Below are 18,332 nucleotides of genomic sequence, written 5' to 3'. Positions count from 1 at the left end.
CTGAACGACGGACTCGGAGAAGGGGTGTCCTTCAGAGCCCGTCTCCTGCTTTCTGTAGCTGTGGAGATCCTGGACACCACTTCACCTGAGATCATCAGCTCCACTGAGGTTCACGTGGAGTCTGTTTCCAACATCTCAGAGGTGAGATAGACCCGAGATGGTGGTGCTGTGTAGCTTTATGGTGTATTTGTGAAGCCACGCGTAACTGCTCAGCAGAGGAAACAAAGGCACTAGATTTGTTGCTTTAAGCTGTGTTGTTCATATTTCCCTCTGCTGAGAAAATCGTTTAACCCAACTTCAAACATCGTGAGAAAATGTTCTGGTTTGGGGTTCTGAACAGGATGCTAATAACTAACACTGAAGTTTAATGGCATAAGAATATCAACTTGAGTCTTCCAGGACTACATTAGCGAGATAAATTGGACTGGACTGGCCTTGCAGAGCTACCTAAAAAGCATAGTGATGAACAGCTGCAAATAATACTGTTTTTTTTTTAGTGTAATGATTAATATTTTTTTATATTTTTTAATAAGAACCACATGAATGGATAACAAGCAAAGGGCAGAAAATTGGAACATAAAATCAAAGTGCCTCAGCAAGTCAGAAGGGAGACATGCAGTTTTTATGTCTGTTGTAAATTGCAGCTGATTATCTGAATAGGATGCACTTTGCTCTAGTAAAATGTTTACTGTCTTTTTTACCCCCATCAGAGTGCTACAGGAAAAATAGAAGAGTTCTTCGTCTTTGGTTCCTTCCTGGAGGCCACCATGATCGACAGGAAGACTGGCGACAAACCGATCAGTTTTGAAATCACAATAGGTAAAAAATAAATTGAAAAATGTACTGATTTGTTGTGTTAATATTGACCTGAAAAGTCAATAGCTGCTGTAACTACTTGGATCAATCATTTAACAGGTAACTATGGTAACCAGATAGATGGCGTGAGCAAACCGTCATCAAAGAAGAAAAAGAAAGACGGAGAAAATGAAGAAGAGGAAAGTGAGCTGATCCAGAACTCCAGTGAGGATGAGGCGGATGAGGATGGAGACCTCGTATCAGTGTCCTCAACTCCTCCCATGAAGCCTGTCATCACTGACAGGTTAGGGGTGAAAGGTCACAGATCAGAAAACAATTTAATTATTTTGCTGTTATTAGATTTGTTTCAGTTAGCCAAAAAAATGTATGCCTTGCTCAGTAGCAAACTGTTATAGACTGTATCCTTTTTAGTAATATAATGAAATGTAACCAACAAGTATTGCCTGTAATAATTACAAGTTAGTTAACAGTCCTGTTCAATCATTACAGGAACTACTTCCATCTTCCCTACTTTGAAAAGAAGCCATGTATCTACATCAAGAGCTGGTGGCAGGACCAGAGAAGACGACTTTACAATTCCAATATGATGGATAAAATTGCAGACAAACTGGTTAGTGTACATCTTTATGGCACAAAATCATTCTAATAATCTGTAGCAGCCAAGCTAAACACTATTATGATGTTTAGTGGTGGTTAGCACCTTCGCTTCACACCAAGAAGATCCCGGGTTTGAATCCAGTCTGGAACCTTTCTGTGCGGAGTTTGTATGTTCTCCCTGTGTCTGTGTGATCTTCTCTTCCTCCCAAAGACAGTCCAAAGAGTCCAAAGACATCCACGGGGTCGTGTTAATTAGTGTTTCTAAACTTCTGTAGGTGTGAATGTGAGGGTAAATGATTGTCTGTCTGTCTTAGGGTTAGACTCCCCTGCGACCCTTATTTGTAGATAGAACATAAGATAGAACAAAACTATCTCCAAATTTGCAAAATTTCCAAAAAGTGCTCTCTTTGTCTGCAATTTTCACACTTTGTGAAGCCGTTGATTGAGTCAGATGTGACCCTAGGGTGACCAGTTGTGGTCCGCTGGTTTAAGATATTATTTGTTATAGATGTAATAGATGTTTTGAATGTGTGAATGTATAAGTAATAACAATTTGACTCGTCCTAAGTTTTGGAACTGTTTGTGTTTGGACAGGAAGAGGGTTTGAATGATGTTCAGGAGATTATTAAGACTGAGAAGGCATTTCCAGAGCGTAGACTCAGGGGAGTGCTGGAGGAGCTCAGCGTCGGCTGCAGGTGAGCTGCATAATAATGATCATTTCTCATGGTTGCATATCAAAGCTACATACAATTAGCATTCAAACAGCAAGAAAGACAAAAAGCTACCTCTGCTACCTTCATGATCACTCAGCTTTAAAGTAAATAGTTATTAAACATGTCATGGTAAAAGGAACCAGCATTGGTTTTTTTCTTTATGTTCTTTCAGTAGATTTCGAAACTATTTGAATTAATCAGGGTTCGTACGGGTGCTTGAAATCCTTGAAAATGCTTGAATTTTAATATTGTATTTTCAAGGTTTGAGAAGTGCTTGAATTTCAGATGTGCTGCTTAAAAGTGATTGAAAGCGTAATTGTATTTCATTCACCACAAATAACTATCTGATTGAAAAGTTTTCGTATCAGAGAAATAAAACGAGTCGCAAAATGTAAAAGCAAAATTTCTCCGCCTGGGCTGCCTTGCACCTCTGTCTGTTTCAATGTGTGACCCCGCCCCTCCCCCTGACAGTCAGGGATGAGTGCGCTAACATACCTAAAAGTTGCTGTTTTAATGAGTGTTTGATGGAAAATGACAATAGCGGAGTTTGCGCTCTCCAGACGCATAATAGGTGAGTCCTAGCAAATAATTTTCCAGTCCAAACTATTTTTTGGAGTTGCATAAATAATTTGTGCACCTTCTTATTTGATGCAGAACACCTGATTGTTCTGTAAATAGTTTTAAATGGTTATATAAAAAACCTCTGAGCCTTGGCTGCATTTTTAGGTAAATAGTACCATATAACTTTGTTGTTTGCAAAACTCGTGGATATTTTTTAAAAATGTACAATTTCTATTTGCATTTCAAGTTATGAAAATGATTCATTAAACATGTTTGTGGTTTTTACAGTCAAAAATATAACTTTTTTCTACTCGTATTTTAAATTTTGTCTGATTAGATAAATTGCGCTTATACAGTTTGTCAAAATGAGAAAAGAACTTGTTTCTGTGCTACCAAAGTTCCCCGGCTTTCATTCAAAATGTGTTTATCATCAGCACCTACACATAAACTACTTAAACGTTATAAATGGCTTCAAGCTCACACTGAGACCTGTGGGACACTATCAGCCACTGAGACAGTAGACACATTTATGTGTATATGAATATTTCATACTTTAAGGCCGCCTGTTTATTTAAGGGAGATGAACAAAATACATTAGAATTGTACATAATAATATTATAGATGACAGATTGAATAAATAGATTTTAAGTAGATGCTTCTGCATTTTTAAAGTCTTATATGTTGAATTGAACTATGTGATCTTTTCAAAGTCAGTGCTGTTCTCCATGCCTGTCTGACTGTACATGATGTTATTAGCACAAACACTTTAAAGCTGATCATTTAGGACTTCAACAATAATACAGACAGCAATGTAGTTAAACATCTTACAGTTAGTTTTATTGGGAATTAACTTAAAAAACAAATAATCAAACAGATGTCTCTCCTATTTTTTGTGTCATACAGGAAAGAAGCATCAATATCTGATGAGAAGACATTTCTTTTTTGTTTTGTTTTTTCAACAGGAAATGAATATCTTTAAAAAGTTGACTTGTTCACATTTTCACATCTTAATTTTTAAGTGAAATGTGTGCATATAAGGTGACCATTTGCAGTATTTTTGTGTGGTGCGTTTTTCTATGTCTTAACAAAAGGAGAACAAAGGTGTTGAAGTTCACCTAGGATGATTTGTTTTAATTTTCACATGATCTTACTGAGGTGATGTGAATTGAAACATGCATTCTTTTTTGGGGGGGCGGGGTAGTAAATGTGCTGGAAAAGCTTAAAAAGGGACCTTGAAAGTGCTTAAAAGGTGTTTCAATTTTACCGTGAAAAAGGCGTATGGACCCTGATTAATAAAACATTAATAGTTTAATAGCTCACCACTTGCACATATAATGACTGTAGAATCACAGAATACTGCAGAATATAATTTTATATACAGTGTTAAGCCTGTAAAGTGTGTGTGTGTTTTTTCTTTTGTTTCCAGTCGGTTTGTGTGTCTGGCTAACAAGGATGTGAACCAAGCAGGCAGAACCAAACTCGATCGAGAGAGACTCAAGTCCTGCATGAGAGAGATGGTATGATCCATGTTTCTGTGATGCCACGAATGATAGAGGGGAAGTTGAAGTTGTAGCTAATTAATTGCTAATCTCTTTGTAAACATTATGGACTTGATATTAAGGCCAAACAAGTAAATTAATTTCTGAAATACATTATCACTGCCTCATGATAATTGAGTGCAACACATCTTTGTACATTTGCAACATTACCAACACCATCACAGTCTCTCTGGTTCAGTGTTCGTATTTGGCTGTGACGCAACTTTTAATTCGTTTCAAGAGGAAATGCAACAAGAATTCAAAGTGTTCAGAAAGAAAACAGAGCCGTAAACAGTGGTTTAGAGGTGGAAGGAGAGGAGAGGGTTGTAGCGCGAATAGTTTCTCATATCCGATGCTTCTGAACACTGTGCACTTATATATATATTTACTTTTATTTATCATATTTTAAAAAATACCAAAGATGAATACAAACCTAAATTGTTTGTGGAAAAAAAACTGATGGCAATTCATACACTTTATGTTCAACTCAGTTCAGTTTTATTTGTATAGTGCTATTTTACAACAATATTCCCCACAAGGTGCTTTATAGTGTGAAGTAGAGATACTACAGTTTAAAAAAAAACAACAACAATTAGACTACGGCTTTTAGCAAGAAATGGCGATGGTGGGAAGGAAGAACTCTGTTTTGACAGGAAGAGACCTCCATGAGGGGCAGCCATGTGCTGCAACTTGCTTGGGAGTGAAGGGGAAAGAAAAGAGAATAGATAAATGAGCGCATACAGAGACCATGAATAGCAAAAATGATAAAACAAACTATGGGGAGAGAAGAAATCGTGACATTTAAATGCATCAGGTGTGAAAAGAGGGGAGTGGAGAAGTGCTCATGGGATGTCCCCCACTAGCCTGAACTTAAAGCAGCATAATAAGCATCACCTGATCCACCCTAAACTATAGTTAAACTATAGCCCAAACTGGTAGCTGCTTCCACATATGTATGTCTCTAAGGTGCTGTAACTCTTTACTGTACTGCACCAATAAAGCACCGTATGCCTCATTACCACTAATTATCTCTCCTCCTGCAGGACAGCATGGGCCAACAGGCTAAGCAGATTCGGACTCAGGTGAAGAAAAACACAGTCAGAGACAAACTCAAGCTGGTGCAGAACTTCCTGCAGAAGCTTCGCTTCCTTGCTGATGAGGTAGAGATGCAATCCCTCGTTGTGTGACCCTTGGACATTTAAAGTGTTAAGACATCATCGGGTATGGAACTAGAAATAATGAGAATGGTCCTCTGTCTTCACTGTCCAGCCTCAGCACAGCATCCCAGATGTTTTCATTTGGATGATGAACAACAACAAGCGCATTGCTTATGCACGAATACCTTCCAAAGACATCCTGTACTCCATAGTGGATGAGGAAACTGGCAAAGACTGTGGAAAAGTCAAAGCTGTATTCCTTAAGGTGCAGTAATCTCTCCCTACTCTCAGCTTGTTATATTAAAAGACACTTTTTATTTTCATGTTTAACTCTCACCACTGTGCCTGTGAAAGCTGCTTAATTGTCTAGACACAAATTACAGTATCGGTTGGTGTTAATGTGAATAGACTTGCAAATCTACTACGGCTACTTCACGTCTAGATTGGCCTATGCTGCGACGTTGTCTGAATAATGGTTAAAATAGTAATTTCAAAGTAAGGATCTATGCATGCATTCTTAATGTTAAGCTATACAAGTGACTAAGAAAACCAGCATGTTTTCATTTTTCGTAGTTACATTTTTTTGATTACTTGGTTTCTTGTTTCTCTTATCTGTCTCCGCAGCTTCCTGGTAAGAAGGGTTTTGGTCCTGCAGGCTGGACAGTTCAGGCTAAGCTGGAGTTATATCTATGGCTGGGCCTCAACAAGCAGAGGAAAGATTTTCTCTGTGGATTGCCAAATGGTTTTGAAGAGATTAAAGCCACTAAAACTGGCCCTGGTCTTCACTCGATGCCCCCCGTCGGCCTCGTCTATGACAGTAAGCACTATACACACAAAACATGACAAACTCTGGAACTTTTACACATCTGAGAAGCAGATATGGACTCATCATTTTTGTTAGTGCCAAATAATTAGGCAGGAAATACTCCCATCATAGAAAGTACCTGTAACTCTAACATGGATATTTTATCTTTTGAATACTTTGTCTTTTGTATTATAGTAAAGTCCTCTTTTTTTTAAATTTTCACTCCCCATAATTTGCTTAATTTCATATCGCCTGATTTGCCGTTAACGTTTAACTCTAAAATCAATTCTAGGCAAAACGCACACAAACAAAAAAGTCAGTCAGAAACAGACATTGATTTCAATTGATCGCCTTTACTTTGTGGCTCAATTTTCTAACCTCGGTCTAACATTGCTCACAAAGGGGATTGCATGTCAGTTAATGTGATGTGATATTTGTCTTTGTGTGCATCCAATAGTGAAGCAGGTGTTCCAGCTGAGAGCACACATGTACCAGGCTCGCAGTCTGTTTGCTGCTGATAGCAGTGGCCTTTCAGACCCCTTTGCGCGGGTCTTCTTTTCCACACACAGCCAGGTTACTGAGGTAAAATGAGTGCCCGCACATACAGAGACTGTGTTTGTGTTTATGCTGATTATGCATAACTAAACTTAGTATTTGTGTGTGTGTGTGTGTGTGTGCTGCAGGTTCTGAGTGAGACTCTTTGCCCTACTTGGGATCAGCTGCTGGTGTTTGATGATGTGGAGCTGTTTGGTGAGGCCAGTGAGCTGAGAGACGATCCTCCAATCATTGTGGTTGAAATCTACGATCAGGACACTGTGGTAGGATACTATTCTGCAAGAATGAGCGAATGGAAGGATGCTACATACTCAAACTGCATGCTAAAATGTTTTAAATGAGTTAGTGTGTGCTAATAAAGCTCTAAATGTGCTTTGCTTCTCCATCCCTTATGTTCTTAATGTCTGTCCACCCTTGTCTCACTCCACTCTGTCCTTCAACTAAACTCTGACCTCAATTATGTTGTGCTGGCTAAATAGAGTGACAGAGCATTGCTACTGTAATGTGTCAATGTATTCTAATTTTTCTAAAATAACTTTCTTAAAATTTGATCTCTTTTTTTCTCCAACTAGATTTAAAAAATCTTTGCAAAATGTGCATTTCTACTTCAGTGGCATCCTAAGACCTAGACCTCTCTTATTTGTTCAGATTGTACTGTAATAATCATTTGAGACACATATTTGTTTAATAAGAAGATTGAGATTTTTACTTTGAACCTTGAGCCATTTGGTGCCACACAGACTGCACTTCCCACTCCCATGTCTAACCCCGTATCCCCTTATTGCCTTGGCCGTCTGCTGTTACACATTGTGGTGTACAGGGTAAGGCAGAATTCATAGGTCGGACCTTTGCAAAGCCCACCATCAAGATGTGTGATGAGCATTATGCACCCCCGAGGTTCCCGCCACAGCTGGAGTACTTCCAGATTTACAGGGGGAACTGCACTGCCGGGGAGCTTCTGGCCGCTTTTGAGCTGCTGCAGGTAACACATGGAACAATGTCTGAATACACTCGTAAATATCTCTCTCCGTGTAAAAAATTATGTCTCACTCTTTAATTCTTTTCCTACTTTTCCTTTCTTAAATAGGCCTGTAAACTCTCTACATTATCACTATTTCTTGTATTTGACACTGACAAACCTTTTCTATTTACCCGTCTCTCCTCCCAATACAACCAATCCCATTTTCTCCTTTTATGTTTCTTTTCCAACTTATCCCTCCACTTCCCCTTTGAATCACCCTTCTTTTTCTTTAAAATATCGATTTTCTATGTCTTTCTTCTCCTGCTGCCTACAGATACCCTTTGATGCAGAGGAGATCAGGCGAGCTCTGATTGCTGTCCATAATTTTGCTGTTCCTCAGATAAAGGTTTTCTTTTCCTTCTCTCTTTTCAGCCAGATTTATCTTACTGTCTGGCAACAGTGTTTTCAATGTGGACAATAGATTGTGTTTTTTTTCTCTGCCAACAAGACATTAATAATTCCCTTTTTTAAACTTTCTTCTTAAAGTTGTTCTTTAAAGAGAAAAACTGCGTTAACTGAAGAACTTTGAGGGCTGTGGGTCGTAAAGCTGATAAAGTGCTCTCAGAAGGCTTCCAACTTGGTTTAGTTCCCTTCTCTCCCCCTAATTAGATTGGTCAAGGAGGCAGGGCTGACCTCCCCCCCCTTGAGGGGCCGACAGATTCAGAGCATGGACCCATCCTCCCTGTGCCGCTGGGCATCCGGCCAGTACTGAGTCGCTACCGCATAGAGGTGAATTTGAACTACTACTCTGGCTGTGTGTTCTGAGCTTTTTAAACCCCCCTTCCTTATCACATCCCAGTTGTTCTCTGGCTCAGGTTTTGTTCTGGGGATTAAGGGACCTGAAGAGAATCAACTTGGCTCAGGTGGATAGGCCCCGTGTGGACATAGAGTGTGCAGGCAGAGGCGTTCAATCTGCGCTCATCCAGAACTACAAGAAGAATCCCAATTTCAGCACCCTGGTCAAATGGTTTGAAGTGGTAAGTGCATCGATCATTTGATATTTAGACCCATTGAAAATGGTTGCTTAGATGTTAAATCGAAATCCTTGTAGAAAACATTACTCTTGACTAGAATTTTTTTTCTCCATTTTGATCATAGGACCTTCCAGAAAATGAGCTTCTCCATCCCCCTCTCAATATTCGGGTGGTGGACTGCCGAGCATTTGGCCGCTACATCCTGGTTGGGTCACATGCTGTGAGCAGCCTGAGACGTTTCATTTACAGCGCTCCAGACAAGACTTCCAACAACTGGGCGACCGCAGGTGCTGACCATCATGTGATGAATTAGTTAATAAGGGCTCTATTAGCTGTAACATGAGTGTGTGAGCCACCAGCTCTTTTTGTCAACACTGTGCAACACTGAGTACTAAATAACAGTGTAATATCTGCAGTAGCAGTTGGTAATAAAGGTTTTAAGTGAAACACATGAAATGCAGTCTTTCAGAAATGTCTTTTCTCCGTTTTTTGTTTCCTTTTTTCTAAAAAAAAGACTTGAAGAATGTGATCAAACATTTGAGATAATGTTTGTAAATCCTCTTAATATAGTCTGTTCTGTAATAACTTTACTGATTTCCTCACTTGCTTTCTGCTCTGACCACTTTTTTCCTGTCTACATCCTCCCTTTATCCCTTCTCTCCTCGCTCCTCTCTCGCATGTCCTTTCCTTCCACCCTCTGCTGCCTTTAACCTTCGCCTGCACACCAGCTAAGCTAATGAATGGCTACATGGTCCTGACCAATGGCGGACCCCAGCCCCGCTCCTCACCCAGCCTTTCCCCCCGCTCCTTCTCTCGCCCCGCAGGTGACATCGTTGTCAACATGGATGGAGATCCTCCAGTCCGAAAGATGGACACCGTCGTCAAGTTAGACGCAGTAAGCTTTTCATTAAGCTTGTGCACAGTGGATTTCTATAAACTGTATGTTTATATGGTGTATTTGTAGCTGGTGGTAGTAGAAGTCCTGCTTTATGTTCAGTCCTCTTTACCTGCCTCTGTACATGTGCCAGTCATACCTGCGCCATCCGCCGTGTGTATTAATCCTTGTGTTGTTTTATGTGACGCCCCCTACTGTAGACGTCTGATGCTGTTGTAAAAGTTGACATGGTGAGTAGTCCTCTTGCAGAAACGGAGCAATAAAAATACGTGCCACAGTCCGCTGGTGTGTCATTATAAATAAGAAGTCAATCTACTGAGGGTCAGTTTATGTCTGCCCTTCTTTTAAGATTGAGGAAGAAAGTGACAAAGACAAAAAGAAGAAAAAGAAGAAAAAGAAGGGAGGAATGGAGGAAGAGGATGAGCCAGATGAGAGTGTTCTGGACTGGTGGTCTAAATATTTTGCTTCCATAGAGACACTAAAGGAGGTTTGTCCCTTTGAATACAGTCAATTCTGTTTGCTTCTACATGTGTCCTACGGGACTTTTTCTCACAAGCACAATCCTATTAGACTGACAAATACTTCTCGCTTGGTTTTTCAGATCCTCAGAGCCCAGGAGGCAGCTCAGGCAGAGGCCGAGGAGAGAGAGGACATCGAGATAGCAGCTGAAACGGCAGGTATTGAACTCTATCAAATCAGCAATGCTGCCTGCCAGCATGCAGCTGTGGCTGAAGTCGAAGAGTCTGAATGCTAGGAAAAGGTGCTTTGATGCTTTCCTTTTTTATCTCCCTTGGAATAGGGCCATGCTAAATGAAACAGAAGAAGATGTCGTCATGTAGTTTATCTCACAGAATTCAAATTTCAGTCCACTTTTGTAACTGGTAGCGTCACTTTATCTTTTTTTAATTTCATTTACACTTTTGGTAATGAAGTGTTAATTTTCACAGGGTTGTCAACATTTACATGACCACAATGTCGCTAATATTGAATGTTAGGCTGTGGTTTTGCAAACATGGACCTACTATATCCCTGACTGTTTTCGGTTCCTTGAACTATTATGTAGTAGCATGAGAGGCATCATATGTGTTTGTTGCTCTTCCTCTCTTTCGTCCCATGAATCCATCATTCATTTGTGCAGAGCTGAACATCATAATCATTTTTCACATTAGCATGACCTCCCAGCTATGCAGTACAGATGAAAGCTGGAGGAGAAAGGTCTGCTTTATTAATCATCAGAAATAAAATTATTAAATACTTTTTATTGCATAAAATGATTTACTGAAACTGCAATAAAAATCAGGCGCTAGGCGAGTCGTATGAAGAAAAATCATTTTTAAGTTCACAGTTACAATTTTACTATTCTTTGTACAAGTAAAATGCAGTTCGTGTTGTAATCTGTTCTCAAAATAAAGTTTGTCAATATGTGACTGTCACTCTTCTCGATCAACATTCTTTTTTCAGAGAATGTCAAAGGATAATAAATAAAATCTCCACAAACTTGGAAATTTAGTCCCCTGATAAAGACCTATCAGCTTTCATGTTATATAATGTGTAGTGGTGCATGCGACCCTGCCACCTATGTCTTCATGTCTTCATCCCGTATGTCTGTCTTCACCTCCATTCATGGTTTCAATCAGATGTCAAACCCGATGAACTTCTTCTGAAAGGCTCCAAGACGAAGGAAAGGGGTAAAGAGAAGAAGAACTCTAAGGACAAGAGGAAGGGTCAGGCTGCAGATGGCTCCGAGAGGCGACCAGTGAAAGCAAAAGTGGACGAGCTAGTGGTGAATGTGCCATTAACAGTCATACAAAAGCTAGCCAGCACACGTTAATGTCCCTGCACACTTAAAGTTTTTGTGTTTGCCGGTTTATTTCAGGTGTACAACAAGGAGCTTGAGAGTGAATATGGCAACTTTGAAGACTGGCTTCACACGTTCAACCTGTACAGAGGAAAGGCTGGGGATGACGACGAACACGCTCTGGATGATGACAGGATTGTTGGTAGATTCAAGGTGGGAAAACACTGTCTAAGAACTGTTACTTGTCAGACTACACTAACAGAAAATACAACATATAAATATAATTTTTTTTCATCAATCAGGGATCCTTGTGTATATATAAGTTACCTGTATCTGAAGAGATCACAAGAGAAGCAGGATTTGATCCCAACATGGGGATGTTCCAGAGCATCCCGCACAACGATCCTGTCAACGTCCTCGTTCGTGTCTATGTGGTCAGGGTAGGTGGCCTTCTTTATGTCTAAATCTGTGCCACAGTCATAAAAACTAAGTGTATGAAAATAAAATGAATACTTTTTCTCTCTTCTCTTTGTTTTCCAGGCTACAGACCTCCATCCTGCTGATATAAATGGGAAAGCTGACCCATACGTTGTCATTAAGCTGGGCAAATCAGAGGTCAAGGACAAAGAGAACTATATCTCCAAACAGCTCAATCCAGTATTTGGAAAGTAAGTCGAGAGAAATTATGAATCACTTTGTCGTTGAATGATGGAGGTGTAATAACAAAAAAAAAAAAGTTGTTGCTGCTCATCAAATTCTTGATGAGCATATATTTTTCAAAAAGTTTTACTTGTACTTTTTTAACTAAACAATGGCTGTAAATTATTTTCATGTCCTTGTATTGTGCATTTATTTCCATTCCATTGTTTAGACAGTGACCCAACTTTGTGTCAGGATCTATTGCACCTTTTGAACTATTCACATTACCCTCCACTTCCTGTCCTCAGATCATTTGACATCGAGGCCACCTTTCCCATGGAGTCTATGCTGACGGTGTCTGTGTATGACTGGGATCTGGTCGGCACAGATGACCTGATTGGTGAGACAAAGATTGACTTGGAGAACCGTTTCTACAGTAAATTCAGAGTCACCTGTGGCATTTCCTCCAGCTACTCTGTGTGAGTGTAAATCTATTTTATCCTGCTTGGGTTGTTGTTTAAGTTGTAATGCCACAATATGAAACTTAACATTTGTTTTAAGTACTTTTTTGAAATGTGGAATTCTTAGCTTAATAATAGTATAAACAAACAACTGAATTATTAAAAGTTTCCTTGGTTTGACTGCATTTGGTTTGCAGTTAAGTAGCACTTATAATATGGCTCAGTAAGAACATGATTATAGAGGGGTAACAACAGTCACTGCCTCTTTGTTGGTTAATGGTTAATATCGAGCTATTGCTTGATATTTTTAACTGGGTAATATTAGACTGTAAATAAAATTATGGGGTAATAATGTTGAAACAAATGAAAAAATAGGATAACCTTGTAAAGTAATATAGGTTGATGTTTTCATATATTAGGACACCATTTCAAAATTATAATGGTGAAATTAGTTCTGTTGTATGTCCTAAAATTCTCCAAGGTAACATAATTATAAAATTTGATGCTGTTGCTTGTTACCTGGAAAACCTTTGCTGTAGTTTCTGTGTAATAACCATGAATCTGGTCTCCAAAATATAATACTACCTGTTTCTATGTAATTTCATAGTAAGAATAAAGTCAACCAAAATGCCCAGAGGTATAATAATTATCTGGGAAAAAAAAGTTTCTGTGTAATAACCATGAATCAGCCATTTTTTCTAAGCGATTTCTCTATATTGCAGCCAATAATATTTCCTACAAAAACCAAGGACCAGGAAAATACATATGCAAAACCTTTCAATGACTTACATGCTCTCTCTGTGGTATTTCTTGGTGTTAGCCATGGATATAATTCTTGGCGGGACCCTATGAAGCCCAGCCAGATCCTGGCTAAACTCTGTAAGGATGGCAAGATCGATGGACCTCATTATGGGCCAGGAGGCAAAGTCAAGGTGGCTAATCGAATCTTTACAGCACCGACAGAGATTGAGGATGAAAACGGTATTGTTATATTTTTCCTCGTGATCCTGATTAATCTTCTTTTGTCATTTTTCTATATCTCATTTATATTCCTTACATATCCATTTACACTAAGTTGGTTTTACAGAGATTTTCACATTTTCAGATTTGTTTACATTAAGATTAAGGTGAGGTGAAATACGATTTATTCCGACTTAAGCTTTTCTTGCTTTCCTCGTTGCTTACTATTATTCTATTAGGTCTAAAGAAGCAGACTGAGGAGCATTTGGCCCTCACGGTGCTGAATCACTGGGAGGAAATCCCAAGAGTTGGCTGCAAGCTCGTCCCTGAGCATGTGGAGACCCGACCCTTGCTGAACCCAGACAAACCCGGTATTGAACAGGTAGGAAAGGACTGCGTTGCTAAGACACCCAAAATGTATCTGATTGGAAATTAGAGCAGATTCTTTTTTATTTCCTCAAAGGGCCGCATTGAGATGTGGGTGGACATGTTCCCTATGGATATGCCTGCTCCTGGACCTGCAATTGACATTTCTCCAAGAAAACCAAAGAGGTACATCCTGACTGGAGCAATAAGATGACTGTCACTTTGAAAATATTCTATGTTAATACAAAGCTATGAACTGAATATAAATATTTATTCATTGCTCTTCTCAACAGAAAGCTTTTTTTTTTCAAGAACAAAATGTAGTTTTATCCCCTGGTTAAATTATGGTGAGTCTGTTTGACTAGTTAGCTCTAAAAATGTCAAATATAAGTCCAACTATGTGTGTTCCTTCCTCCCCCTCGCTTACCAGATATGAGCTCAGGGTGATTATTTGGAATACAGACGAAGTAATACTGGAGGACGATGATTACTTCACTGGGGAAAAGTCCAGTGACATATTTGTCAGGGGGTAGGTACAGCGGGATGGGGCAGCCAACCCTCATCCCGTGGGTGTGAGCTGTGTGTGATTTGTTTTGCAGTTAACCATTACCTTTTTTTTGTTTTGTTTTGTTTCCATTTTTCTGTGTGCGTGTTTGTGTCGTGTGTTGCGTCTCTGTGTTCGTGGCGTGTCTCCTGTCTGTCGTCCTCTCTCTCTTTCTCTGGTCAATACTCTGCTGATGTCTAGCTTTGAGCTTCGTGTTATAATTTGGAACACTGATGACGTAATTCTAGAGGACGATGCATTCATGACAGGAGAGAAGATGTCTGACATCTATGTCAGGGGGTAAACACACGAATCCATTGCATGGCTCGTAACAACAAAATACCCTGATTTACTCCTTCTGAAGCCCTTGAATCCTTTTTTTTATGACCCTCCCATTTCTCTAACTCTGCATAGCACGCAACCTCGCTTGTCTCAAACACCCCTGTCAGCACGAAAATAAATGCATATGGAAAAACTTGCACAGAAAGGACCAAACCACATGAACAACACGTAACAGCATATAATACAAACAAATTAATGTGCCAATGCACTCACCCCCAGCCAATCCCAACAGACCCCTCCCTGAGCTTGCTTCAATCAGATGTTTCTTACTGTTGAAAGGGGGTTTTCCTCTCCACTGTCACCAAAGCACTTCCTAATGGGGGGGTCATGTGATTGTTGGGGTTTTCTCTGTTTTTTCTGTATTATTGTAGGATCTTTACCTTACAAAGGCACATTGAGGCAAATGTTGTTGTGATTTGGTGCTATATAAAGAAGATAAAATTGAATTGAATTGAACCAGTATAATCACTACTTTTAGACAATTTCGACCGACTGCAAAGATATGTCATGTGTTGACATAAAAAACTGTGGTACAAAATTCAAAATGCTTTAATCATGAATAACTAGGACTAACTTATGTTGTTCATGAACCTTCAGTTAAGGTAACACTGAGCAACAATTCCTATAATGCCAACTCACAAGACTCACATCCTATTGACAAGTCAAGGCTTGCTAATAAAGTTGTTTTACCCTACGTACAGTTATTGGTCTCTGGTGAAATAACTTTTTTTCAAAATGCTAAAGAATTGATATTAGTTTCCAGGTAAAAATAATAATAATAATAATAACAGTATAGTTTTGTTCAATTTTTTATTTAATGCAACCAATGCATATGGCAAATAAGACGGGCCTTTTTTTTTGTTTTTTTTTTTTTTTTGTTTTTTTTTTTTACAACGAGGCATTTGAGGTTTTCTCTGTGTGGTTTGGTCCTGCAGTAAATTACAAATATTAATTTAAAAGATATTTACGGTCATGGAAAAAAAACTTCAGCATGGAAGTGTACTGCACACAAGTATACAGGTGTTCCTGATAAACTGCTTGGTGACTGTCTGCATGCTTGTACGATCGAACTCTTGTCTTTAAAAGTGACATTGTCTTTTGCAGCCTAGATTAGATGTTTTTTCATTTCATTTATGTTATTATGTTTTAGTGACTCCTCTTTCTTTACACTTTATGTGTCCCCTCAGGACTGTAGCAAACAGGGTGTCATTCTTAAACAACCCTAACAGTAAAGGATTAGGTTAACCTTCAGTTTGCACTCTAGATTTCAGTAGCAAACGTTTCAGGACAGACTGGAGAACTGTGGTTGTTTCAGATGGATCTAGTGTTGTGATACAGTAATAATGAATCACTTTTTGGGTCACGTGAATTTGGCATGTTTTCTTCCCTTTAAAATTTGCCCTCTCCCTGGAGCCTTTATCTCAGTCTAATTTATGCATCTCGATTACCATATCAGCACTTTGTGATATTCAGTATTTATCTGTTTTAAACTGACAAATACCTTTTGTCAGATCTTTTTTTATTTATTATTTCCTTTTTATTCCTTTTAGAATTTTCTTTTTCTTTTTTCGAGGGGTGTATTTTGAGAACTGAGAGTGCACCTTCCCTCTTGCTCCTTCTGACTTAAAGTCAACCTCACTTACAGTAACTGTTAATGAAACAGCTGCAGCTGACCATCAATGCCAGGCATCAGTCCTCCATTGGCAATTTGCAGTTTTAAATATGAAGCTTTTTTCATAAATCTGCAAGTTTTCTGTGTCCATAAAACATGGAGATTTCATAAATCTGCAAGTTTTATGGATGCATGGCTTTCTAAATAGTGCGAAACTCCAGCATCAAATCAGATTTTTATGGATTACTCAATAATGATTTTAAAGTTATCACATGTATGAAGCTGATTTGCTTTTGGGGAGCCGCATTATGTGCATTGATTCTGACCTTCTAGCATCATCTCTCTTGTTAGCTAAATAATACATTTAACAGACCCTTTGCTCTTGTTTAAATCACTAAATTGATATCACGTAAATTTGTACATGTTGGACTTTAGAAGTGCATGGCTGACAAATCCAAAAACATCTACTTATGACACCAAACCATGATCCTGGAGATCAGACTAACTCTCACCCTTATGACCATTTACACAGATGGCTGAAAGGGCAGCAGGAGGACAAACAGGACACAGATGTGCACTATCACTCACTGACCGGTGAGGGGAACTTTAACTGGCGCTTCGTCTTCCCTTTTGATTATCTCATGGCTGAGGAGAAGATTGTCATCTCTAAGAAGGAGTCCATGTTTTCCTGGGATGAGACCGAATACAAAATCCCTCCTCGTCTCACACTGCAGGTCTGGGATGCAGACCACTTCTCTGCTGATGATTTCCTGGGTGAGGACGAAATAATTTTTTTTTTGCAATCCTTTCATCTGACATGGACTACAGGGACAAAAGTACTGGGCCACTTACACATTTAACTTACAGGAGCTACTCAGTCAAGGATACCCATGGCATGAAGCTCGTGGCACACAGTTTTTGTGCTGATGTTAATGCCAGATGAGGTTTGGAGCTCTGTAGCCTTTGAGCCAGCAGAGCATTGGCAACTTTTATGTGCTTCAGCTCTCCGCTGCCAATTTGCAATAATACTGCTTACAGTTGCCTGTGGAACATCCAGGAGGGAAGAAATTGCACAAACTGACTTGTTGCACTGTTGGTATGCCAGTCTAGTACCATACTTGCAGTCACTGAGCTCTTTAGAATAACAAATGTTTGTACAGATAGACTACAGGTAGGCATTTGCTTTTATCAGGGTTACTAAATTACGTCTAATAGACTTCTAATAGAAGGAGCACTGACAGTAACTACAATCTCACAAATGCTCATGTAGTTCTGCTGTAGTTTCAGCCAGCCATACTCTTAGCTGCTTATCCAGTTCAGTGTCTTGGAGAGCCTATCCTAGTTGTCAGAGGGCAAGAGGAGGAGGACAGGTCAACAATCCATCACAGGCCCAATACAGAGAGAGAGAGAGAAAGAACTGTCCACACTCACACTGACACCTACGGTTAATTTAAAATCGCCAATGAACCTAACATGCATGTCTCTGGACTTGGAGAGAAAGCCAGGGTACCCAGAGAGAACTCATGCAGGCACAGGAGGAACAAAGGAGCAGTTAGTTTGATATAAATGCATTTTATGGATGACTTTCTTTGTAGCTGTTTGTTTTCAGCTAAGTCATCCTTTTCTTAACATCCTCAGTGTATAAAAAAAGAGTACTGGCTATTCCAAATTGACTTATTTTGCTTTCACCATTCCCAGGTGCAATCGAGCTGGACCTAAACCGTTTTCCTCGGGGCGCAAAGACAGCCAAGCAGTGCACTCTTGACATGATTCGAAATGAGCAGGATCTGCCAACCATTTCGATCTTTAAACAAAAGAGGGTTAAAGGATGGTGGCCATTCGTAGCCCGTAATGAGAATGATGAAATGGAGCTCACGGTAAGACAGTCAAGAGTGAAAATGAGCAAAATCATGACTGGTTTATTATGATTCTTATGATAATACTTATAATACTTAGAAAGACATTTTCAAGGTAGTAA

At 39.3% G+C, this 18,332-nt stretch overlaps 1 protein-coding gene across 1 annotated transcript in view; it reads left to right on the top strand.

The window, feature by feature from the left end:
* Positions 1–18,332, top strand: part of otofa (otoferlin a) — a 76,802-nt gene that overhangs the window by 55,792 nt on the left and 2,678 nt on the right. Inside the window, exons 15-45 of the mRNA XM_013910317.1 lie at positions 1–141; positions 711–819; positions 916–1,099; positions 1,306–1,426; positions 2,008–2,108; positions 4,114–4,204; positions 5,269–5,385; positions 5,495–5,647; positions 6,007–6,199; positions 6,645–6,769; positions 6,871–7,005; positions 7,563–7,724; positions 8,038–8,109; positions 8,373–8,492; positions 8,579–8,740; positions 8,862–9,024; positions 9,466–9,632; positions 9,833–9,862; positions 9,988–10,119; positions 10,234–10,309; positions 11,270–11,415; positions 11,509–11,643; positions 11,733–11,870; positions 11,971–12,098; positions 12,378–12,548; positions 13,351–13,511; positions 13,730–13,872; positions 13,954–14,042; positions 14,287–14,385; positions 16,887–17,128; positions 18,053–18,231. Coding sequence (XP_013765771.1) covers positions 1–141; positions 711–819; positions 916–1,099; positions 1,306–1,426; positions 2,008–2,108; positions 4,114–4,204; positions 5,269–5,385; positions 5,495–5,647; positions 6,007–6,199; positions 6,645–6,769; positions 6,871–7,005; positions 7,563–7,724; positions 8,038–8,109; positions 8,373–8,492; positions 8,579–8,740; positions 8,862–9,024; positions 9,466–9,632; positions 9,833–9,862; positions 9,988–10,119; positions 10,234–10,309; positions 11,270–11,415; positions 11,509–11,643; positions 11,733–11,870; positions 11,971–12,098; positions 12,378–12,548; positions 13,351–13,511; positions 13,730–13,872; positions 13,954–14,042; positions 14,287–14,385; positions 16,887–17,128; positions 18,053–18,231 — 4,185 coding nt within the window. The remainder of the gene's footprint in view (positions 142–710; positions 820–915; positions 1,100–1,305; positions 1,427–2,007; positions 2,109–4,113; positions 4,205–5,268; positions 5,386–5,494; positions 5,648–6,006; positions 6,200–6,644; positions 6,770–6,870; positions 7,006–7,562; positions 7,725–8,037; positions 8,110–8,372; positions 8,493–8,578; positions 8,741–8,861; positions 9,025–9,465; positions 9,633–9,832; positions 9,863–9,987; positions 10,120–10,233; positions 10,310–11,269; positions 11,416–11,508; positions 11,644–11,732; positions 11,871–11,970; positions 12,099–12,377; positions 12,549–13,350; positions 13,512–13,729; positions 13,873–13,953; positions 14,043–14,286; positions 14,386–16,886; positions 17,129–18,052; positions 18,232–18,332) is intronic.

Source organism: Pundamilia nyererei, unplaced genomic scaffold, assembly GCF_000239375.1.
Source record: "Pundamilia nyererei isolate P.nyererei 1_Seehausen unplaced genomic scaffold, PunNye1.0 scaffold00041, whole genome shotgun sequence".
In the NCBI taxonomy this organism is placed as follows: domain Eukaryota; kingdom Metazoa; phylum Chordata; class Actinopteri; order Cichliformes; family Cichlidae; genus Pundamilia; species Pundamilia nyererei.
The sequence above is the reverse complement of the archived record's forward strand: the minus strand, read 5'-3'. Positions and strand labels throughout refer to the sequence as shown.